General features: G+C 44.2%; 1 protein-coding gene across 2 annotated transcripts in view; it reads left to right on the top strand.

Moving 5' to 3' along the window:
- Nucleotides 1–25239, top strand: part of ctnna2 (catenin (cadherin-associated protein), alpha 2) — a 404887-nt gene that overhangs the window by 55308 nt on the left and 324340 nt on the right. For both annotated transcript variants that reach the window (XM_048246926.1, XM_048246933.1), the window contains one exon: nucleotides 22201–22396. In XM_048246926.1, the coding sequence (XP_048102883.1) occupies nucleotides 22201–22396 (196 nt within the window). The remainder of the gene's footprint in view (nucleotides 1–22200; nucleotides 22397–25239) is intronic.

Genomic DNA, 25239 nt, shown 5'->3' with positions numbered 1-25239 from the left:
TCACATACATGTACAGGGATTGGTTCCCCCAAAACCTAGTGTGTGTGTGTGTGTGTGTGTGTGTGTGTGTGTGTGTGTGTATCTGCGTATGTGTGTGTGTGGAGCCTGTACACTTACAGAAAGTGCAGAAAGATGGCTTACCTTTCCCCTGAGCCTCATCTCATGACGTCCTGTCTCTATCTGCACATCGCGCCTCTCTCTTTGATGACTTTCTTTTCCTCCTCGCTCCCTTACTCTGTCCATTATTCCCGCTCACTTATCTCCACTTTAAGATTTCCGTCTGTTTGCTCCATCCATTTCCTGCGGAGACAGTTTCAATTAAAAGCTGGGGAGCGCATCTGCCGCTGAGCCCCTCAATAAAGGTGAAATGTCTCCTTTCTTTTGGCATGGCAATTAAAGTTTGTCTCTGAGCAGAAATCCCTTTCTTAAGTTATACTCCCATTTACTGATATCATTATCGCCACATGGTTGCCCTCTGTGTTTTTGGTGGGGAGAGGCCATTGAGGACTGAGGGCACTCTTAATGTCCACGCCACTGACCAGTGGTTTTGCTCAGTGTCTGGAGCCCAGCCAAGTCATTCATACTCCAGTCTCACATCACTTAGCATACCGCAGAGAGCAGCCAGGCTAAGAACACAGTGAAATGAAAGGAGGGGGGGGGGGGTTAAGAGAGAGTGTGTGTGCGTGTGTATGTGTGAGTGTGTGTGTGTGTGTGTGTGTGTGTGTGGGTGTGTGTGTGTATCACCAGGGGTGCAGGATCTGAAGGATAATTCAGCTAATGGAGGCTTTGGAACATGCTTGAGGATCGTGTTTAGGTGAGTGTGTGTGTGTGTGTGTGTGTGTGTGTGTGTGTGTGTGTTTGTGCGCACGTGTGTGTGTGTGTGTGTGTGTGTGTGTGTGTGTGTGTGTGTGTGTGTGTGTGTTTGTGTGTATACTAGGGAAGTGAGCCAGTCCATCCGTGTGCTTCCTTGAGAACCGCTGCCAAGGATCAGTGTATGTCTCTCTCCCGCTGGATGGCCTGGCAGGAAGGTGATCTGCTGTCAGATGTTCCGCTCTTGTGTAATGCTACACTTTGCCTCACTTCTGGGAAGGAATTAAAGCAAAGGGTGGGGAGGGGAGGGGTGGAGTGGAGTGGAGTGGAGTGGGGTGGCCTCACTAAAGTAGCTCGCTCATGAATAATTAAATGAAATGTCTGTCTCCTCAGTGCTTGATTGGCTCCCTGTCCCTTATGCGGCACCTCATGTTAGCACACTCACGTCTATCTCTCTTCTACTTTCTTTCTTTCTTCTTTCTTTTTTTCTTTCTTTCATTCTCTCCCTCTCTTCCTTACTCTCTCTCTCTCTTCCTTACTCTCTCCCTCTCTTCCTTACTCTCTCTCTCTCTTCCTTACTCTCTCCCTCTCTTCCTTACTCTCTCTCTCTCTTCCTCACTTCTGTGTGACAAGTGAAGTATGTTTGCCATGGAATCCTTGGTCACACGTGGCTGACCATTGGTCCATTCTCAAATTTTACCACATACACACACATACACACACACACACACACACATACACACACATACACACACACACCTCAGCCATCTGTGCCACAGTAGTGTGAGGAGTGAGCAGGAGGAGCGGTGATTATATTTGTGTTTGTTGTGAGTAAACATTTCCTGCATTATCAGGAGAGGATTATCAGGTGTGGGGATTACAGCACACATCTTTTACTGGCAGGAGAGACAGAATAAGGAAGTGAGGAACTCAGGTAGGATGAGTAAAAAGATTCTCATAAAAAGTGGATACACAAATGCTGTGTAGGTGCACACACACACACACACACACACACACACACACACACACACACACACACACACACACACACACACACACACACACACACTAGTACAGTACTGAATCTTCCTCAGAGGCAGGTGCTTATTCCCCAGCTCCACTTTAGTCATACTGAGCAGACACACCTGGCGAATCTCCTCTAATTGTTTTCGTTTGACCCCGAGCGCGCCAGCCGTCGATGGGGAGAGAATTGGAGTTGGCACACGAGTAGCGGGACCCAATCTGTGCCCGTGCCAGTGTGTAAGACATGCGCAGCCAAGCAGAAAGCCCACCCAGAGCCTTTCCTCTTTCTCTCTTTCTCTTGGTCTCTCCCTTTCTCGCTCACCCTCTCTCTCCTTCCCTTTCAATTTCTCTCTCTGCCTCTCTCTCTCTTTCTCTCTCTGTCGGTATGTCTCTCTCTCCCTTTTTCTCTCTTCCTCCCTCTCTTTTTCTCTCTCTCTGTCTCTCCCTCTCCCTTTATCTCTGTCTCTTTTTCTCTCTCTGTCTGTCTGTCTCTCTCTCTCTTTCTTTCTCTCTCTCGCTTTTTCTGTCTGTCTGTCTCTCTGTCTGTCTCATTCTGGATGGCACATTGCATAGCGTTAGCTCCTGCCTAGGGCAGCATACTGTAGCTCCTCTGAGTCAGCCGCCCGCACACTCTTGCTCTCCACCACAGCACTAACATGACACATGACAGCACACAGACGGAGAGAGAGAGAAAGAGAGAGAGAGAGGGAAAGAGAGAGAGGGAAAGAGAAAGTGTGCATGTGTGATCTCTCTCTCTCTCTCTCTCTCTCATCTCTGTTCTCATATGTACAATCAACACACAATTCACAATTTCACAATTGTTAAAACACATTTTTTTAAACCCTTTTCTCAAAACTGCAAACTCAAACTACAAAACCTCTGCAAAACAGTTGTACCTGTGCTCAAAACCAAACACTGGCTTCAGATCATCTCACAAAGTAGTCAAAATGAAAACACTACTGAGCATTAGACACTACATCAAAAGATGGAAAACAGTGTTCAGGGCAGCTCATATAACTCAGGAGAATTTTTGTTTACAGTACAGTAAATGCATTTTGCATCAAAAAAACAAAACAAAACAAAGCACTGATAGTTTCTGTCCATTGTTGAACCTGCACTGTTCAGCAACCTATTTACAGTACACTCTGAAGTAGCTTACCGGTATACTGGTTGTGTCACACTATTTGATTTGTTTTTTATATGTGAAAACTTTAAAATTTTGTCAAAAGGGTGATCGATTCAAGAAATGTGTTCAGGCTACTTTGAGGAAAAAAGGTGAAGGATTCCTTGCAAAGAGCACCTGTCTGACTGAAGCATGCAGGTGGATCAGGCCTAGGCCTTGTGCTGTCTCAGCCAGGGGGACAGGGATCATATAACTTTTTTGAGCAAACATAACACTGTCTGTGATGAAACTGAAGGGTTAACAGGATAATAATCCTACACACCCCTCCCAAAATGCCTCAAGAGAGAGTTGCAAGTTTACACTTTTTGCATGAGTTGCCCTCTCAGTCCCCAGGCCTGAATGCTATTGATCTGCTGCCTCGCAATGCAGACAAGGCAGCCCAGGGATCACACTTTTGCCAGAGAGACTGGAAGAAAATCACCCAAATAAAAATCTAGAGACTCTTAGATGGCTGTAAAACGATTTCATGAGCCGTGATGCTTGCCAAAGGTGGAGTTGCGAAGCACAGACCACGCAGCCAGGGTGCCCAAATTAGTAAAAGATGGAAATAAAAAGTAGTCCTGTTTTAAATATTAAAGATACTGCATGACATTAACTTTTTGCCATTTGGAAATCAGGTCACCTTTTAGTCGCTTAGCTCTACACAGAAGCAGCGAGTGTGTGAGCAGATAGAGAGAGACAGTCTGAGGGAGGTGGAGAGGAAGAGGTGTGCCATGGAGGTGGAGATAAAAGGGAGCGTGTTGTTTTACTGCACCCCCCACATGATGCGACCTGGCAGCCACGCTCCAGTGACAAGCACATGGAGCCCAGCGCTGGGGTTGAGGGCTCCTCCCGACCCACTTGCAGCAATTCATTATGAATATGGATGCTCCTTATTCCTGGCCTTTTTCACATGTTTTTCAAGTTGTATTTCTTATTGAGAAGAGACTCCTGTGCACTATTGTAAGGTTCTCAGCCAACTGGGTGCTAATGCTTCTTCTTCTTCTTCTTCTTCTTCTTGCAATGGTGCTGCTATCAAAACAATTTTATACCAACTGTCTGTCTCTGAAACAAAAGCAATCTAGTAGTCATCTATGAGTCGTATAGGGGCTGAGATGGGCTTTTTGAGCAGACACACAAGGGTGTTAAATTAACTTATTAGATTGTTAGATTTGCTTTTCACTTGCTGTACAAGGCAAAGCAAGTTTATTTATATAGTGGATTTCACACACAGGGATAATCCAGTGTGCACAAAGGGCAATAGTTTGAAAATATAAGTGCATAAAACAGAATAACTAAGAACATAAAAGACTCAGAGGCAAAATGCTGCTGCTTTACAGCAAAGCTGTATGTATTTTCCCAGACCCAGACCCACACGTTTCCTCACCAGCAGGGTCACATGTTATGATCACACAGTAGCATGCCTGAGAGAGAGGACCATAAGCATCAAGTCTTAAGATGGCCTCTCAGAAGGAAAGAATGGCAATGAGACTGTCTACTATTAAGTGTTAGCCTATTATTTGTTTTTTTTCTAGAGGTTTGTGTCTGAATAAAACAGAATTTATGATTTTATTGGTGATAAGTTGCTTTGTACACTGACTTCATTTATCTGGGGCTGTAGATTTAAATAATTCTACATTCTACCATTTTGTTGGAAATGTGTTTATGGCTTTCATCTTTCATTATTTGTTTCTCATTTGATTTTCACCTTCAAACAGATAAAGTAACCCTGCTTGATGTGCAGTATATTAGCACTTAAACAACACAATGCTTAGACAGAAGTTAGTAGTGTAGTTTTTGACTGACTCTATGCATTTTTATAGTGATGCCATGCACATGATTGATTACAATGGATGCTGTTTTCAGTTTGATTTTGTTTTAGGTATTGGTCTCAGGTTAGCTCAGCTCAGACATTTTATGTGAAAGGAGACAGGTCTGTCATTTGTTTCAATGAAAGAAGATGGTCTGTTATTGCTCTTAGGAATTAATGAAATGTGTATTGATTGAAAGCTAATCATTTATTATTTACTTTGAAGTGAAGCATCCTCTAGATTCAAATTGTTTGGCATAAGCAGCACGAATTGAATGTTGCCTTTGTTATTTTAGCAAGCATCTGTTATATATTCACCAAAATGATCAATTCATTCAGAAGTACTGTACATTTCAGAAGCAATTAAGGCTTGCCCCCCCCCAAAAAAAATGCACACTGAGCAATATGGCATCTTTGTTTGCTTTAGGGTAAATAGACAAAGTCTTCGGAATGAAGGCTCTTCTTAACGGCAGTGTTCCGGAAATCTGTGAAGGAAAAACGTTTCAGTTTCCCGCTCTTCTGGTTTGCCTCGGTGGTCGGTAGGGTGGGGGGGTGGACGTTGGTCTAATTAGGTCTGCGGTGTGGTGCTTGGACGCAAGGGCCGGTCCTGCCTGCCTGTAATCTCCTCTCCCATCTCTGCTCGCATCAGGAGGGAGGCGCAGCTCTTTGAAGGCTCCTGTCTGAAGAGCACTCCTCGTTAATTAAAGAGGGAGCCGCCTCCCTGCCAGGCCGCCAACTCTCCTCCGGGTGTGATTTCAGTTGAGTGTCAGAGGCCAGTGGAAGTGACTGCTCTCACAGATTCAGATGCCAGTTTTCACAACTGGCCATTTAATGTTTTGGTGTAAATGAGAGGGGGGGGGGGCGTTATTATGGGAAGAATATCTAGTATATGAGTGTGTATCTGTGAAAAATTGGCGTTGTGTTTGTGTGTATTAGTAGTGGACACGATGCATGTGTGGTTGGTATTGTCTGTCTTCACAAGTACAAGTGTAACAGACCCTTACTGCAGAGTTTTTGTATGCTGGCTTGTCGGGATGCGTAATGGCGTCCATGTTGGCAGTGCCCTTGGGGTTGGCTGAGTGTGCTTGTCTCTGTCTCTAGTGTGGACGTGCAAATCACTCAGACAGCAGGTTAGGCTGACCGCCTGCTGATGCAGCACTAGTAAATGGACGAGGCCATGGTCAAGTTGAAGCGGATGGTGGATGAAGCAATTGTCTGCTTACATGATAAAATTATGGTTATGTTATGGTTATGTGATTTGGCAAACGCAATAACAAAACAATATCATGCTTAAAACTGAACAGGGAACAAATTAAAGTGTTGGTCAGACTACATTAAGGATAATAGCAATAATAAACATTAATGTCAATTCAATAAATAGCCTAATGAAATAAACAATGAAAATGAAGGATAATAGCAATAATAAACAATAATGTCCAGGGCAGTTCCAGCGTTATGGATGTGACAAAATGCCTTAAAGTGGGGGCAAAATTAGTATCAGTGAATTAATTTGCATACATTTTAATGTAACCTCTGTCCTCTGAATACTGAGAAATCCTCAAATTGCATATAATCAATTTCATCCTAAGAATACAAGCCATTTTATCAGCGTTATGGATGTGACATGAAATGGACACACTTTTGTGAGAGATTACAGGTTTTCTACAAACTCTGTGAATTTTGAAGGCAACTGCCGAAACTATGATATATGTAGCATGAAGGAGACTTGAATGAACACAAAAAGTGTGTTTTTGAAACTATGCGTCATTTTCGTAATGCATTATGTAGGAAAAACTGGCGTTATGGATGTGACGTGTCTGAACCAGTCCTCGACAAACTACATAAAACACATAATTAAGTAGTGAATTTTAATATGAAACAATTGAAATAGTAATCATGAAAAACTAGCAATGAAAGTATTGCTTCCTCAGTGCCCACTAAGATCCACAGGAAGAATCAGGACAACAAGTCATTCAAAATATAAAAAAGGAATGAATTTTTTTCTTTTACTGTCATCAATTTTGGTCAGTGATTCCCGGGTTACTGAAACACCAGGGAACATGATACTTGGTGGCCACTCCCCTAAATAACTAGCCCTACCTGAACCGTTGCACCCAAGATGACAAAATATTTATGGTATTTGGTATGTTAGTCTCAAGAGCCCGCATTAACCTAACCCATACCCACTCATTTGTGATTTGCACAAATAAAGTACATGCACGCGCACATGCACACATGCACATGCACACACACGCACATGCACACACACACACACACACACACACACACACACACACACACACACACACACACACACACATAAACACACAAACACAGGCACGCATACGCACATGAACACACACAGACACACACAGACACACAGACACACTCTTATAAACAAAAGCAAACTTACATATACACACACTCATTTACATGCACATGAGTTGCAGGAGTAGGAGATGGAGACAAATTGACAAGCGTGATTTATTTTTGCGAAGAGAATATGCAGGACTGAGAGGCGGTTATATTTTGTACCGCTATGCGGTACATCTAGTTTATTGCTGTCGTTACTCATGTTACTCTGTGGGTATTAGCTACAGAGGAACTGACACTTCAAATGCTGACATATCGCGTCATTTAAAATGAAACTGTGTTAAGCAGACGTAAACGGCAGGCTGAACAGATCTGCAACAGAAGGAGGTTGCTATGTTAACTCCAGCTGCAAAGTCAGCCATCTTCACCAGCTAACACGATAATCCAGTTACTGTACAACAACAGTATGACAGTTACGGGAAGATAATCGCTCAGATTTTCAGATTTTTATTAGGCCACTTGAAAATAGGCTATGGCTAGGCTAATCACTGGAGGTATTTTAATATTATGTTTGTTTTGCTAATGCTTAGGCGAGGCCTCCCTGTGGTTTTGATCAACCTAATAATCTTTGAAATGTCAATTGTAAACACTAAGGTGAAATGAATTGAAACTGACATGCCACCAGAACAGACGTTTTATCGGCTTTGAGGTATAATAAAGTCTCCAGTCTTGTAAATGTACATAATGTAACATCCATAACGTCACATCCATAACGTCACATCCATAACGCACCATTAAAGGTTTTAAAAGTAAGAAAGGGGCCGAATTTGGTCATCACACTTTACATTGATATAAATCAGCTTTTCCTATAAAACGTTATGGATGTGACATGGCCATGGAACTTGCTGACTTAAAAACAAAAGCCTTACAAATTTGCTCTACCATTTCCTTGTCAATGTTGAATTTGTCAAATGACACAATTTGTTTAAACCTTGGGTCCATTTATCCACTTTTTAAATATGTATAATATTACCATGTGAAAAATGTTGTTTCTGGTATGGTTGCACACCATATTTATGATGTAAAAAGAGTGTCATTCTCCATCAAATTCAATCAGATCAGTTACAAAAAATAAAATATAGTATTTTTTTCCATGGTAAGGATGACCTTTGCATGGAATTTCCCTCCATTCAATCAATAATATAATAACAATAACAATAGCATGGTAAGACTACAATAAGGAGAATATCAAAAATAAACAACAATGTCTATCAACAGCCCAATGAAGTAAACAATACAAACCATAATGCATAAGAAGCGCTTAATGAACTAAGTGCATATTGAACAGATATGCCTTTAGACCCCTCTTGAAAGACCCAAAACTATCACAGGAATGAAGAGCACTGGGCAGCTCATTCCACCAACATGGAATCACTGAGGAAAAGAGTCTTGAATTTGACCTAGTGTTAATGACTCGTCAACACCTTCCAGATCAGATCACAATAGTTATAGGTGTTGGAGCTTCCTTCATGCTGGACGAATGTGTCTGAGTGAGTCTGTGTACTTTTTTTTGTACCAGTCTGCTTTCATTCCGGCTACATTCAGTGGCTGACCTGGAAACATTGTCTGAGGATGGTTATGTGAGCAGTGAATTACTCTCGCCAGTAGCCTGTTCCCATGGCCCGCAGGTCCAGACCTGAAAGACTCCCCGCTGCGTCCACTCTCCACCTCTCTCTACTTTTCTCAACCCCACTGACAGCCCCGCCAGAACACATTTAAAGCATCCAGCACTGCAGCTCTCATCCACCCACTAGTAGCCACCTGAATCCCTGAGCCCCCTCATCACTTCGAGTCACTCCCCTAATCAAGCAGGCCTCTCACACCACCATACGTGTGTGGAAGGAAGCTCAAGCTCAAAGCGAAAAATTGAGTAAGGTCACAACTTATCTTAAGCCAGTGGAAGAGACCAGTTTGGTGTGCCTGGGCTTGAATTGCAGTGGATGAATGCTATATATGTAACCCTTGCACAGAAGTGGCTAAACCTTTGGCTGCTTCGCTGTTGGACTCCAGCAGATTTGGCAGCTAGTTTTTTTAGCAGTCGCAAGACAGATTTATTAATTGAACCCTTCTTTTTTCTTCTCCAAGCTGCCTCAGAAGTTCGAGAGCCCTCTGCTCATTCACGCCAGCCCAAACTCCCGTCTGCTTAATCTGGGCCTAATGAAGTGGCAAACCAGTGTTGGCCCGCACATCTGAAGTATTCATTTTCAAACAGGGATTTGGATAAAAAGCACTTTTGTGCTTGATATTGAAAATAGGGTGTAGGGATAATTTGGATGAGTGCACCCGCTCTGCCATCTGCTAATTTAAGAGAATGCCACCAATGCTAATAATGTTTAGACAAACAGCAACAACAACAACAACATCCCCCAGGAGCACACTTTTAAAATGAGTGCTAACACCAAAACAGTGGCTTCCTGGATCTGTCCCTTAGATCTTGCTCGCAGGGGAGCAACTGAATGGCCTTCATCATATCTAGCTTAATTTGTCACTACCCTCTGTCGCTGAATGAGACCAGAGTGGAGAGGTAGCCACAAAGCTCACACTGTAAAAAGTTTAACGTAAAATTTACAGCAACTTGCTGGCAGCAAATAACCAGCAACTTGCTGTATTTCACTCTACAGTACACCTACTGTATATGAAATCACAGTACCTATGCCTGATACTGTAAATGAAAACTACAGTAGTACTACCAGTGCTGTAATGTATACAGTATTGAATTGTCTACCGTATTTTTACAGTACTTATAGATCATACTGTAACTAAGCACAGTAGTAATACCAGTGCTGTAATATTATATACAGTAATTTTGGGGAATTCATATCCTGCTTTATCTACAGCCAGGATAAATTTGGCTAGGCCTAGGTATGGTTTAGGCTACACAAACTTGCATAAATAACCATTGACAACTTGTTATCAGTTTGAAAAGCAAGTACATTTATTCACTTTTTTTCCGTTTAGAAATTCTCGTGTGCTGCATCCATAACGTTAGACCAACGGTTGCAGTCAGCCTGATAGCAGAGTGAAGCACCAGCACCAGTAGCAGAGTGAAGCAGCACCTAGCAGAAATAGAAGATAAAAAGATAAACAGTGTTAGACAACAATTTTCAACTGAAACTGAAGGCTACTTACAAGTGAAACTTGAGAATAATCATAGAATATATACTGCATGTTTTTTGGGTTTACTGTCAAAATGCCAGGCTGAAGATGGTGTTAGCATAACTCAGTTTCGCAAGGTATATTTAACGTTAGAAGCTAGCTAGCTGCTAGCTTGGTGAGCTCATTGATGATGTTTGCTTGCAGCAACAGCCATTCGTGCTGTTCATCCGAACAACGGTTAATGATAGTCAGATATGACTTAAAGTTAACTTATGTCAATATTGCTAAAGTGACAGAGTACTGAACACCGTTGGTCTGACTGTGACTGAACTGTTGCTCAAAAATGATCTCCCGCTGGAGTGTTCAAACGTCGTCGCGCGGTGCACTACGTTTCAATCACCACCTAAAGATTTCCCAGTAAACCTTAAATCCATGACTTTTCAATGTCTTTTCAAAATGATGATTTGGATGGAAAATCAACATAATTTCAATGTCACCTTGCTATCTGGGAGCGTAACTTTGTATTTGTGGGCAAAAAGAAAACAGAAAACCCCAACTGATTTTCCGCCATGTTTTTTCAAAATTTTCAAAAAGCTGACAAGTGAGGGAGGAGTCAGATTTATTACTGTGTTATGATTCGCAGCAAATTTTTATTACTGTAGTTTGACCATTTTTGACCATAATTCATAGCGAAATCACAGCAACATACTGTATTCACAAATACAGTATACATTTTCCCCAAAAACAGCAGTGATGCTGTGAAAATCACAGAATCTTGTTACAGTGCACCATCTGGACGTTGTGAATGCCAGGTCATCATGTCCAAACCTCTGGTGGATCTTCCTTTTTAGATGAGAACGCCTGTAATTACTCAGCTGCTGGGTGATGCTGAACTTGTGTGGCTTCTCTCTTGTGTTTTTTTTGGCCCTATTGTTTTTCTCACTAAGAGTCTGATTAGTTCCCCAGGGACTGATTCTTGGTCCTTCTAATTGTATTATGCAGAGAAGTTAACGGGGATGTGTTCTGAAACGCTGTTCTCAGAGGTTGTCTTGCTTGTCTCTCTCTTCTTGGATGCAGCACATGTCTCTGCTTTGTTATTTTTCTCAGTCAGCGGGACAAAAAGCAGATATTGTTTTTGTGCTTCTGCCATGGAGGAAGAACAGAACTGAACATGTGAGCACTTCTGAGACAGCTGATACTTCATAATCAGTGCACAGAGTGCAGGCAATGTGAACAAAAACACTGTTCAGTGAGACATGATGAAGTTCCTGCTCCAGCTGTCTTGTGCTGGGACTGATCAGGGAAATGGAGAGAATGAATTTGTGCTGGGGTTTCAACACGATTTGCAATTTGCCACTCACCCCCCCGTGTGTAAACAGGCTGTTTAGAGCCTCTCCCCCTCTTTATGAATTTGCATATGAATGAATCAACAAACGAATCAACTTGACTAGGAGGGCTGGTGTGCACTAAAGAAAGGAAAAGGTACAGTAGGGAGTGTGGACCAGAGGGAGACTTCAAGGTTATCCTGCTGTGTGTTTGCATGTGTGTGTGTGTGTGTGTGTGTATGTGTGTGTGTGTGTGTGTGTGTGTTACATTGCATTACATTAGATTTGGCTGACGCATTTTTAACTAAAGCGCCTGTCTGTGTGTGTGTGTGTGTGTGTGTGTGTGTGTGTGTGTGTGTGTGTGTGTGTGTGTGTGTGTGCTCGTGTGTGTTTATTTATGCATGTATGCGTGAGTAACGCTGGACGATGCTGCCTCTGCAGGGCCCATCCTCAGAGTGCTGAGTCATCAGGAGTGGGGACAAATGAGAAAGCCAGGCAGCGCATGTCTATGTCTCGTACTCAGCAGCTGCCATCACTTGCCTTACTAACACCAGCCGCCCAGCCGCCTCCCCTCGTCAGTATTTACATTTGCGCTAACCTGCGGAGCTGGGCGGGGCAGGGGCAGCGTCCAGGAGCTCGCTTGAAGAGAGTGGAAGAGCCGATCATGGACAGAAAAGTCCAGTCTTTTAGTTGATTGAGGAGCATGGCTTATCACTGCCATTGCCCTTGCTTAATCTGTTTTTTTATTAAAGCTGTAAAGAAAGGTTCGATTTTTAAAGCAAGCTTTTTTAAAATCTTCCCTCTGTGTTCTTTGTTAATTGCATAAAATGCTCCATGATGTGCAGTAGCCAACACGTGAACTGCTAGACACTGAGGAAAGACTACTTAAACAGGTCATTGTATAAGCCATATAACTTTAATTCTGTGTTGTCATATCAATTATGCTATGTCGCTTCTAGCATACGAATGTGTATCCGTGGCATAATATTAATATTAACCTTGGCTGCCATTGACCTGATGAGTCATTGGCTTAGGCTGGCGCTGTTGAAGTGCGAGTGTGTCTGTGCCCTCTAATGGTCGATGGCTCTCTGTGTGAGTTGGTTTCCTCACAGCACCTCTCATAATGCGACCTGAATGAGCTCAGCGGGCGAAGAGATGGGGTAGACGTCTCTCTCTTTTCAAGCACTCGCTCTTTCTCTCATGGGTCATTACACCATTGTATTCTTCTCATTCTGGGACAGACAATGTGTGACCCTCACCCTGCAGCAGCAGAGAGAGAGAGAGAGAGTGAGAGAGAGAGTGTGTGTGTGTGTGAGATAGAGAGAGAGAGAGAGAGAGAGAGAGAGAGAGGAGGGTGAAGGGTTGGAGGTTGGGGAGGAAGTGGGTCATTTTGAGTGGTGTCAGTGCCATTGGCCTCCTCTCAGTGGAGTTGTGTCACCACAGGCAGCCCCCAGTGCTAGCAGGCCACCATCTCCATAGAGTCCCACCTGCACCTGGACGACCTGGTGTGAGCAACCAGGCTGACCGTCTGGTCAAACAATAGATAAATGACCTCTCTCTCTCTCTGTCCCTCTTCTTTCTTTCTCTCCCCCTCTCACCCGTTCCCTCTTGCTTTCCTGACCCCGTTCAAACGCACAGTTTGTGTAATGGCCTCCTGAGTGCTTCCGCTTGCTCATATAGTAGGCAGGTCAGTCCCTGCTTCAGTCATTGCAAGCGCACTTGATTGATTATTCACCCACTATGTGGATACTGTTTTTTAGAATTGATTTTGATTACGTTTTATTTAGTATAATTTGTATTTTGTATATTCTTTATCTTCTACAGTCCTTATTGCTTAGTTGTGTTTTTTATATTATATACTTTTAATTACTTTTTCTGCTGTTATTGAATGTGTGTTATCTGTATGCTACTGTGACCTTGAATTTCCCCTAGGGATCAATAAAGTATATCTATCTATCTATCTAGTATGCATGAGGGATGAATATGCTAACATACACTGGACTTGGAGGTCACCCGCACTTCCACCGAGGAGAGGCCTGCTGCCGGGGTGTTTGCTCCAGTTGCTGGTTGTGTCTCCAGCAGTTGGTTGCCAGCGCTGGTGTGTTTGCCGGTGGCTACGCCATGGCTTGGCACGGCCTGGAGACTGGCACCTGCAAGGCTCCAGTAAGACGTAATGCCTGGGCTCGGAGGCTGAGGGGGCGCAAAATTGGATGGCTTCAGACGGGCTGCGGGGATTTACTGGCAAGGCTGGGTGTGCTGTGTGTGCTGTGTGTGTGTGTGTGCTGGGTGTGCTGTGTGTGCTGGGTGTGTGTGTGTGTAAGTGTGTGGAGGGGGATGCAGTCTGGCATTTCATGTTATCCTCTCTTTATTTTTCATGTTTATCCTCTGCCAGGGATAGCTAAATGGGTGGATGGATAGATGGATAGACAGATGAATGGATGGATGCAGGCTTGGAATTTCACCATTCTGCGGGCAAAGCCACTTGGCCTTCAGTTGGGCATATTTGGTGGGGGGCACAAAGGCCTCATGTCAGGGCACCAAGGCCAAAGTTAACTATACAGTAGTAGGCTATAAAAATGATCAAAGTTGTATTTAGCCTATTCACTGCAGTAGACCTGCATCACTGTATGAAACATGACATATTACATATAACTGTAAAACTGTAAATAATATTTACAGATATCTAGGCTATATATAACATTTATTTTATATTTGGCCTGCTATGAAATCATGTATTGAAAAATGTAAGCACAGCTCAGCTTTAAGAAACTCAAATAGCCTAGATGCATGCTTAGCATTTTGTGATCATTAAGGCTACTTTCACAAACTCTTAGTCAGCTGTCCTCTGATTTACCAATATCTAGGCGATATTTGTAACATTTATTTTGTATTTGGCCCATTATGAAATCATGTGGAACAATTTAAACACATTGTAAAAGCCCAAATTTGGAGACATCCATCCAAATTTACTGCAAATTCAAAACTGGATTACTCTGGACTGCTTTACACCTTTGTGTTCGGTAAGGTCTGCTGTTTATTCTGATATATGGTTTGTCATGTGTTAAAAGAAGGGTTCCTGAAGTATTCCACCGAGATGAATGGGTAGGGAGATCATGGACGCAAAACCTTCAGTAGAATGTATGATTAAATTGAATTATATTATTTACTTTTTCATAAAACCGTTCAACACAGCAATTATCGGCTAACATCGTTTAAAAGCTGAGAAAAATCTCTTTCATGTGATACTTGTGATGTCTGTGTGATGAATAGGCTACTTCGCGAGTAGTTCAACTGAGAAGAATGGGTGAATTTGGACGCACTTTCTTTCTTGCGCTGTCACTTTCTCCACTGCGTAAAAGACTAAATTAATTTGCGCTGTGAATGCTAAGATTATTTTGACAGGCCACAGGCTAAATAAAATCACCATTAGTAGGACATAAAAGCAGAATATTGAAAAGAAGGGGCACCAAGGCCACCGTGGCCTGTAAACCTCTGATTTTCAAAGGGGCATCACGGCCAACGCAAGGGGCAAGCCGTGAAATTCCTACCCTGGATGGATGGATAAATGGAAGGATAGAGAGATAGGCGGAGATGTGCTGTATTGGCCCCAGTGAATAGTGAATTTGTTTGTATATATATGATAATGTGTTAAGTAGGGCTGTCAAAATAACTGATTCATTTCGATTAATTAATTTGAGAAAAAATAACTGATTAAAAAAATTAGTGCAGATTAATCGATTCCGTATGACCTTTGCCCCCGAGCCGTTCTAATCAGTAAAAATTAGACTGTAAAATGAAGGAGAGAGAAGAAAACGTGCTGCCTGGATCATTGATTGGAACATTTACTTTTAAAAAACGGCCTGATGGTGTTGATAAAAAATAAAGTGTTGAAAATAAAGTCCTCTGCAATGTCTGCAGCAAGGAATTGCATATCACCAGAGTTCATCAACTCTATAGTCGCACATCAATGCAAAGAAATAAGTGTTGACATTGAGGGGAGTGTTAATTTATTTTCATTGTGTCCCCTAGATTATATCTTTGGCCTGAAATGCCTTGTATGTGAAAAAAAAACTTCTTCCCAAAGCACTTTATTTTGAATTTATTTGAATTTGAAGCACTTTGAATTAATTTCCTCAGCATATTAGGTCATATCATAGATTATTATGGTTTACTTTAATGTAACTTTAATGTCACTAATGCTGATTATTCAATGATTCATTTGAATTTAAATATTTAAAATAATTTCACAGCAAAAATTATATATGCGATTAATTTAGATTAATTAATCACAGAGTATGTAATTAATTAGATCTTTTTTTTTTAATTGATTGACAGCCCTAGTGTTAAGATCTAGACCTGATTGTAATTATCTAACTCCGCCCACGTCAGCTGGTGTTAGTCGAACAGCTGACTTATTTTACCTGTCTGAACATCTTCTCTGTAATTGATTTTGCCCTGATGAAGGCCTAGCCAAAGGCGAAACATGTTGGCAATTTTAATGTGATCTACTATGATGAAGCAGGGGAGAAGTAGAAAGTTTTCAGACTTGTGTAAATGCTTGAAATCTTAAAGTGGCCTTCATTCCACAAACACAGACGCTCCCACACAGAGAGGCTGGGGTACGCAAGTACACAGACATACTGTAGCATCAGACTCACTTATCTGAAATCAGACGACTGGAGGGAAAAGTAACGAGGCTTATAAGATGTGTACGCACTGGGTGTAGTTAGCGCTGGTAGCGCTCCAGCTCAGATTCCACCTGAGGCCAGACAGATGTGATCTGCAGGGAAGACAAGGCTCAAATCGGCCAAGAACAAAAACGTTCTGTGTGCACAGAGCTGACATAGCTGACACACACACAAACACACACTTTGTCTCTCAATTTCTCTAGTTTGCTCTACCCCCCCCAACAGACACTGTCTCACGTCTCAGGAGGTTGTTCTCTTCCCTTGTCAGCTCTTGTCATCGCCATCACCTGTTCCCCAGCAACAGCAGCAGCAGCAGTGGAGAGGCACACCTGCTGCTGTCAGGCTGAACGCTTCTCCTCAAGGTCCATTTGCCTGCCTCCTCCTGCCACTGGTACCAGCCAGCAGCTTTACATTACAATCCATCCATCCATTCATTCATTCATTCATCCATCCATTCATTCATTCATAAGCTGTCCAGTGATATAACACTGGCCTTAAGTGCAGTGTGCTGCTAGAATATAAGAAAGGACCAGTTTAGGTAGAGTTGATCATCTAAGTTGCGTTTCCTTGATCACTTATTTAGATCTGACATGAACTAAGAACACAACCCACTGATAAAAGCTGTAAAAAGCAGAGGGCTTGACAACAGTCACTGGATCAGTTGAGAAGTATGAGAGAGGCGAGGTGTGTGGAAGCACTATCAGTGGGTGCTGAGGATTAATACACTGACATGCCACCGAGTGAATTAGCAGTCATGCTGTAACACACAAGATGGATGGAACGCCCTAAGCCCCGCATGACCTGGTGGAGAAAAAAAAGAGTGTTTCCACGCGTGCTTCTGACACGATAAATGGATTGATGGATTGTGGACAATTACTTTGTGTGCTTGCATGTCTGTGTGTAGCTGTTTATGTGCAGTGGGTGGCCACTTCCATTTGAGAATATCTCTCAGCCACCTCGGCTGTTCTCGCCCAGTGGCAGGTCTTCTTTGTCTTCTTTGTGGGTTTCCTTTCCTTTCTTCCCCCTCCAGTTTCACGTAATGGCTCTGCCCCGTCCTGCTCCTGTTAAAGTGAGCGCTGCCTCAGCCTCCACTGCGAAGACAGTGGCCTTGGTTCTCTGTCATGTTTATGCTGTGGCTCACGGCTGCCTCAGAGATGTTTAAACAGACCCCCCCTCTCCACCTCAGTCCGTCTCTACCTCTCTGCCTCTTGTTCTCCCTCTCTTTCACTCTGTCTCTCTCTCTCTCGCTCTCTCTCTCTCTCTCTCTCTCTCTCTCTCTCTCTTCCTCTGCCTGTCTTTGATTAAACAGGATTAATAAATGCGTTCTTGAATTCCAGTCACACACTGTGTGAGATGGAGTCTGCCAATCATGTTTGTAAAAGCCGGTGTTGGACTACAGAGCTGGGGTTTCTCTCCTCCACCAGACTCCCACCACGTTGTTTGGACTCTGCTTCTCCAAAGTCTTAATCCTTGACCCCCACCCTCACCCCCATCCCCCTGCCCACTGCTTTGGCATTGCTGACCATTTTGTCTCGCAGACTTGTGGGAACCTGGCAGCAGCTTGTTGGCATTTCGCTGTCACGGGCGCACTTTCCCCTGGCATCTATACGGGCACATAATAAGCCTCGCTCCAGGGGCTTTGAATTAGGCCATTTATCTTCCTCACTGCTGTTGTTGTCTCTTTAACGGACTGAGTTAACAGTGTGGCAAGTTGCATTGGAGAAATGGGCTTAGATGTTTTTTTGAATCTACTGCATGGTTAACCCCCACGTGACTTCAGCGGGTGGTGAAGTGATGACTGTGTCGTGGCCTGTGTCATGCCTGGCTGCTGCCTGTGTGCGAGTGTGGGAACTCCGGGTGTAACCACTGCAACATCGCAGAATGTGTCGCATGCGCTGCTGATAAAGGCAGTGTTGCCTAACTCGCATGAAATGAAATGTCTCTCAGGCACCGCTTGACCTCGTGCTCGTCCCGGGACACTGGCACAATCAGATTTCCACGCTCTTCACCATAAGCCCTCTGTGGACACCTTCTGAATAGGCTCGCCCGGCTGTGCTGCACTAGTTTGGTGCTTTTAAAATCATGTCACTTGTCACATCTAAGTAGCTCAAATATGTTGATACTGCCGTATTAGTTCCCATTGGAGGTTTTATTTTTAGCAGTAGGATTTCTGCTTTGTCGTGTTGTGTTAGGAGATGCAGGCTTTCCCATATAGATTATTCACTTTGAGAAGGAAAAAAAGCGGCAGGCATGTAGGTGGCCGCCAGGCTCATCTACACAAGTACAGATATATTGAACGCTTCTGTAGAGAGTTCATTTTAATTGTGTATGAGACTTTCTGTTCTAAGATTACATTGTTCTTGCATCAAACATGCATTTTAGCTATCAAATATACATCGAGCAAGGATCAAATATACATCGAGCACAGTCTACACTACACCATATATAGTACATGGTCTTGTCTTAGCTAAAGTACAGTGTACACATGGGTAGGATGGGTTCATCTTTGAAACTAGCAGCACAGACAGCAGTGGGGTTCTTTTGATCCTCAAGCACATCTAGCCATCTAGCCTGGGATGTCTCATCTGCTGAGAAGTAAGATGGCAGGAGCAAAGAGTAATTAGCACCAACTCAGGCCAACAGATTGATGAAATCTGCCCACTGGCGAGCTGCAGAGGTCAGAGAGAGGTAGCCAGAGAGAGGCAGTGTGCTCACCCCCCGCCCCCATCCCCCAGAGTCAGAAGAGGGGAGACAAGGGGAAATAAAACAAATAAAAAAAGACATGTCAGGCTTCGTCAGTGTGTCCTTCCCTCTGTTGGCAACTTTGCCCTGAGGGGAGACATGGAGGGGAGAAAGCATGATGAAGCACAATGAAGGAACGGGATTAATGCAAGGAGATGGGGTGTGCATGCTAGCGTGTTGTTGCTGGGTAGTGATAGTAAGATAGAGCTCTCTCTCTCTCTCCCTCCTGCAGAAGGAGGCTGTGCCTGTGTGTGTGTGTGTGTGTGTGTGTGTGTGTGTGTGTGTGTTGTGTGTGTGTGTGTGTGTGTGTGTGTGTGTGTGTGTGTGTGTTTGCGTGTGTGTGTGTGTGTGTGTGCCTTCGTTGTCTGTGGTGTATTGCCACACTCAAAAATAAATAAATAAATAAATAAAAAATAAAAAAAAATAATTATGTTTTTAGGTTAAGGCTGGAGCACAGGAGTCCTGCCCCAGAGAGAGACTCCCCACTCCTCCTCACCACTGGCTGCAGTCTTTAACTGGCTCAGAGGCGGTCTCTATGTCTCCGACACACCAAATGATGTGCCCTTTTGATTGTGCTTTCCTCTAATGAAACGCCTGTGCTTAAGTAATCAGCCGCATGGCCAGTATTGACCAAGCGATGATAGTGATGAAGCGCTCCGCGCAGGACGGCAGCAGGGCAAGCGGCAGGCTTGGATCAAATCGATGGCCGCCGATGGAAATAAAGCAAGGAGTGGCAACTAGTCTTATTTAAAGCCCAGCTTTGATCAGGCCGTAAGGGAAACAAGGTATCTGTTTGTGTTATCTTCTAGATAGGACATTCTCTTCATTCCTAACATGATGCCAGCACTACTAAAGCTCTTGCACCTTAGGGTGGGGCTGTGTATGGAGAACCAAAGTCTTCCATCAGCGCCAGGGCCCAGAAAGGGGCCTTGGCCATGTGGCAGGTGGTTGCCCCCTGAAAGTCCCCCTGCGATGTAGCAAAGATGGCCCCCTGACATGGGCTGTTTAAGCTTTGTGGCAGGTTTTTATCAAAGCGGCATTAGCTCACAGTGTGTGTGTGTGTATGTGTGTCGGTGGAGCCTTCAGTAGAACCCTCTTCCCTCCAACCCTCCAGGGAGTGTACTGAACTGACAGACTGAAGCGCAGCAGACTGAATCACTTCTCCTGACAAATAAAATGTTTGGAGGGCTTGTGAGAGGAGCATTAAATGCCTCCTCTGTTCAACTTTTTTCTGTGGGGAGAAAGCTCCAAGTTAGATGCTTACTCCTACAGGATAGAGTGTTCGAGAGGGAGGGAGGGGGAGAGAAAGAGAGAGAGAGAGAGAGAGAGTGTGTCTGAGAGGGAGAGTTTTCTGTTTTTCTGGTCGAATTATGAGTGTGCACTAAATTATCTAAATCCCCAGTTGTCCAACACACAAAAGGGACATTTTGAAGCCTGTGATAGTCAGTTTGATTTGTCAACAGATAGCACAGTTCCATTTGGGAATTGAGAACAAAGAGCAGTGATTAACTACATTGGCTCAGAAAAGTCCATCCTAGCTATTGTCAATGTAATATAGATGCCTTTGTATAGTTAATTAGAATAAACCTTTTTAACTTCAGCATGTTCATTGCTTCAACTTCTTTCCTCTGGGCCTAAGTGTTTTATCATTTTGGTCTTTTTTAGATGACATTTCTTGCTCACTTACATATGGGCTGGTTCAGTCATGGCTATAAAGTAAATTGATTTTCACAATGGGCTCAATCTGTCCAGATGCTTAATCGATCAGCGGCGAATTCCCCCATGGCTGTTGCATAGCTGCAGGCGGCATTTTCGCTGATCCGCCAGCACTTTCTGCTGGTCGTAATGGATCCCTCGCCATGCTTTATGGCTTCTCAGAACAGGGACATAAAGCTTGTTGCTCATTCAATGCACATTTCTTTCTACCCCGTTGTCTTCCGCATTGTGTGTGTGTCGGATATTAACACATCATCTCAGGCAGTTGCGGTGTAAGTGAGTTTGACCCAGTTTCTTGCTATTCTGAAATCTCTTGTTGAGCTTCGTCTTAGTTCTTCGTACTTCGTACTTAGTTCTATTTGGTTGCTACTAGTCCTGAGGCAAGGGAGCCATTTTGCCTCAGCTGTGCACCGATGCCGGTCGATACACCATCAATACCCCCCGCCCTTCTCCAAGTTTAGTGTCCTTAGTGTTTCTCTGCAATTGAGCACCATTGGGTGGCAACCAAAAGGTTCTACTAGGCTGAGGCATCCCCAGTAGACAGGGCACAGAGGCGAGGCTGTCTTGGGGGGATGTGTCCTCCTGCCAGCCTGAGGCCCAGCCTTGGGCCACATCCCATATCTAAGCATTGAATCCAAGACAGAAAATAGATGGGCAAACTTAGTGAGTTTGAAGAATCATTTTCTAAAGCTTCTACCGTACTTCTTTGAGGGCAAATGCTGAAGTTGTATCTCTAGGATGTGACGTGCATAAGACGAGATGAAAGCAGGTGGTCTCGATAAACACTAATTCGGTCATAAATTTTGCTTACGGTTAAAAGTCTCCATGAAATGAGCAAAACCTTGTGTTTATGTGCTTCGCTCAGGAACAAATCAATGAGAGCTCAATTTTAGAGCTCCAGACTTTCTTTGGTTGTGTTGTGTTAATGGAGAATGGAGACAGTGCCTCAGGCAAGGAGCACTGTCTGAAAGAGCATTTTTAATAGGAAGCTTATCGGATTCTCAGGGACATCCAGCTTTCTTGAGTGATAGCGGGGGAGTGTGTAACGTGAGTGGAACATACTCGTATTGATTCAATGAATAAAGGATGGATTGTAATATTCGCTGGTCATTTGCAGCAGCACTGCACTAAATGTTGTTTACCGTGGTTGTTTGCTTCTCCTAACTGAGGCTATGCATCATATGTTCATAGAGTTAAGACTGACTTTTTTTTATTAACAATATGATAAAATGAGGGTCATGAGGATGATTTGAAGGATTATCTAATGCATGCCTTACTAAATGGGCTGTAAACTTTGTGAGAATGAGTCAAGTCAAGTCAAGATAAACAAGCAGGTTGTGGACTATGTTATTACTGACTAGTTGCAGGATTTTTTTTTTTATCGTGAACATGGGTAGTAAAATATTTATGTGGATACTCACCACCATGCCATCTTTCATTTCCTGTCTTTAACAGGTGACCACGCTGGTGAACACCAGCAACAAAGGGCCGTCCAGTAAGAAGAAGGGTCGCTCCAAGAAGGCCCATGTGCTGGCCATGTCAGTGGAGCAGGCCACTCAGAACTTTCTGGAAAAGGGCGAGCAGATCGCCAAGGACAGCCAGGACCTGAAGGAGGAGCTCATCGCAGCCGTGGAGGACGTTCGCAAGCAAGGTGAGTCTTCTGCCCCTGTCACAGTTACAGCCATTGACAGCCAGCACTTACGGTGCTGCCAAACTGTCCTTTATCGAGTGAAGGTTTTCCCATAGCCATCTCTCTGTGAGTGAATGAGTGAATTATAGGCATTACTCTGTAAAGCGCTTTGAGTGTGCTTGGAGGAGTAGAACACACACACACACGCACGCACCACACACAAACACACAAACACACACAGGCGGCCCAGCTCAGCATTGAGACATAAGGGAGCTGTTTTCTCTCTCATGTTAATGCTGCATTTGCCTGACTCAGTGATCTTCCAGATTGCACCATGCACCAGTTTCCTCTTAGGCTGTTTCTATAGATTCATTCGCTTCTTCCTCCTCTCCTCTCCTCTCCTCTCCTCTCCTCTCCATCTCTCTTTCCCTCTCTCTGCTCCTCGGCAGGGTCAGATAAGAGCCTGCTGACGCGGGCACAGAGATACTGAGTGGAGGGAGATGCCGGCTGGCTGAGGTCCCAAATGATAGTACTCCGCTTTGGTGCTGTGCCCTGTTGTTGTCTGAGAATATAATTGGGTCAATTAGGAGCTTTGCTCTAATCAAATCAGTGTGCTGTGTTGTGTTACTAAAAGATCTGCACTCTTGCATATATTTGAAAACAAACTATAAAAGTTGGGAGTTTGTTTTTGTGCTGATTATGTGTAAATACTTTTTAGTTGACAGTGAAAAATTAAGGAAATAAATCAAGGGATTTATTTTGGAATCAAGTTATGGAATCAAGTGTAAGCAAGCAAGCATTGCAAAGTGTGGAAACAAGGATACTGCAGTGGACGGGTTGGTTTGCTCAGTCAATTAACTTTACGTCTTGCTGAGTTGGTGCATTAGCCAGCAACTCGGCCTCTCTAGCGGGGACTGGATGAGGTGACCAATAGCACGCCTTCCACGTCTTCTACTCTGGTCAGTTGATATCCACTCGCTCTGGATGTGGAGACTGTAGCCAAGACATGACCAAATGGCTGACCTGACACATCCAGGTGGTGTCTGACACTGCTGTCAGCCTCCCTCATCCTGGCTATCTCTGCCTGTGGAGGAACAAGAAGTCTTGCTTGTGTCTCAGAGGAGTGGTAACGTCTCTTAGCTACCACACAGCCAGAATTGCTGAAGTCGGATGCTAACTACCTCAGATCACACCTCCTCTTACTCTTGTGTAGGGTGCACCCTAGATGAGCCGATAATGGTGTGTGTGTGTGTGTGTGTCTGCTGATAGAAGGGAGGCAGGAAGCAGTTGGAGAGGCAGCGGGTCAAGGGATGCTCATTAGCGTCCGCTCCCTATGTCCTCTCTCACTAAGAGCGGCACTTTCCGGAGGGGGCTAGGTAGCTCTCAGCCGTGCTGCATGAACGGCGCAGTAGTGGCCTCCCGCATCCTCCAGAATCATCTGAATCAGAGAGAGAGAGAGAGACAGAGAGAGAGGGATGTGAAGCTAGGGTCTGAGCTCTGAGTCTTACAGTCTATGCTCCTGAGTGTGTGTGCATTCAAAGGGGACTGGTATGGTGAGCTGGGGTCTGAAGCCGAAGCTGAGGGTGGCGTTGGGATCTTAGGAGCACAGCCCAGAGCAGCGCAGGGCCACATCTACTACTCACATCTACTACACATCTCAGCACTCTCTCATCATCAAAGCCCTCTGTGGGGAGGGAGAGGGGGGGGATGGAGATGGACGGGGGCAGAGCTACAGTGAATGAGAAGAAGAGGTGTGTAGAGTGGGTTCATTAGGAGAGGCACATTTCTGGCAGAAGAGTGAAAATATAGTTACTACTGGGCAGAGGCTAAACAGCATGGCTACACGCAGAGGTAACACTACTGTCAAATGGGTGATTATGGGGCTGTGTGTGTGTGTGTGTATGTGTGTGTGTGTTTGTCCTTGACCTTGTCGGGAGGCATTAGGAGGTCTCAGTCCTCGTGAGAGAATGATAGATCAAGCCAACGGCTTCCTCTGGCTCTGCCTCCTGCATCCCCCTGCTTCACTCTGCTGTTGACCTTGGGCCTGGAAGCACACTCCCACCGCAGAAATCAGAGCTAACCAAATCTCATTATGAGACAGCTCTAGCAGGCCTCAGAGAGCGAGGGAGGAAGAGAGAGTGAGAGAGAGTGAGAGAGAGAGAAAGAGGGAGAGAGAGAGAGAGAGAGAGAGAGAGAGAGAGAGAGAGAGAGAGAGAGAGAGAGAGAGAAAGAGAGAGAGATGGAGTCCAGACATCCTCTCCCCTCTCTTTTTTCCCTGTGACTGGATTATGCCTGACTCTGAGAAATGGAAGTATATGAAGATGAGGAGACCGTGGCAGGTCTTTTTCTGACCCAGCACATGGCCATGATAATGAGAGATTAGGCTCTTTTGAACGAGAGAGAGAGAGAGGTTTTTAGTTTGCTTATGCTGATGTGTGTCCCAGAGCCCTTGTGGGTGGAACGAAGAATGATGAAGTGTCTGAGAGAAGAGGAGGAGTGGAAGAGCCTTTGGAAATGTCTCCTTCGTCTCTCTCTCTTCTTCAAAAAGCCAAGGACAGCGCTGCCAAAAGAAATGCCAGGAGCCGGAGGACGAGTGTGGCATTTTGTGTGTCCTGAAAAGATAGTGGCGCCAAGAAGTTGCTAAACAGGCAGCTTTCTGTCACTTTGATCAAGTGGAGAAATGCACTCTGCAGCAGCTCTTTCACTTTCATCTTTTACTCTGTCGCTCACACACACACACCAGGGTTGTGCACAATTCGAATGGCAATTCTGCTTCCTGTTTGCTACCTCAATTGAAATGCAAGTGAAATTCAAGAATTGAATTGGAATTTAAGAGCCAGTTTCAATTCAATTCTGGAATTTTG

The sequence above is a fragment of the Alosa alosa genome, chromosome 1, assembly GCF_017589495.1.
Source record: "Alosa alosa isolate M-15738 ecotype Scorff River chromosome 1, AALO_Geno_1.1, whole genome shotgun sequence".
Taxonomy (NCBI): domain Eukaryota; kingdom Metazoa; phylum Chordata; class Actinopteri; order Clupeiformes; family Clupeidae; genus Alosa; species Alosa alosa.
Note: the sequence above shows the minus strand (reverse complement) of the source record. Positions and strands in the feature narration are given on the sequence as shown.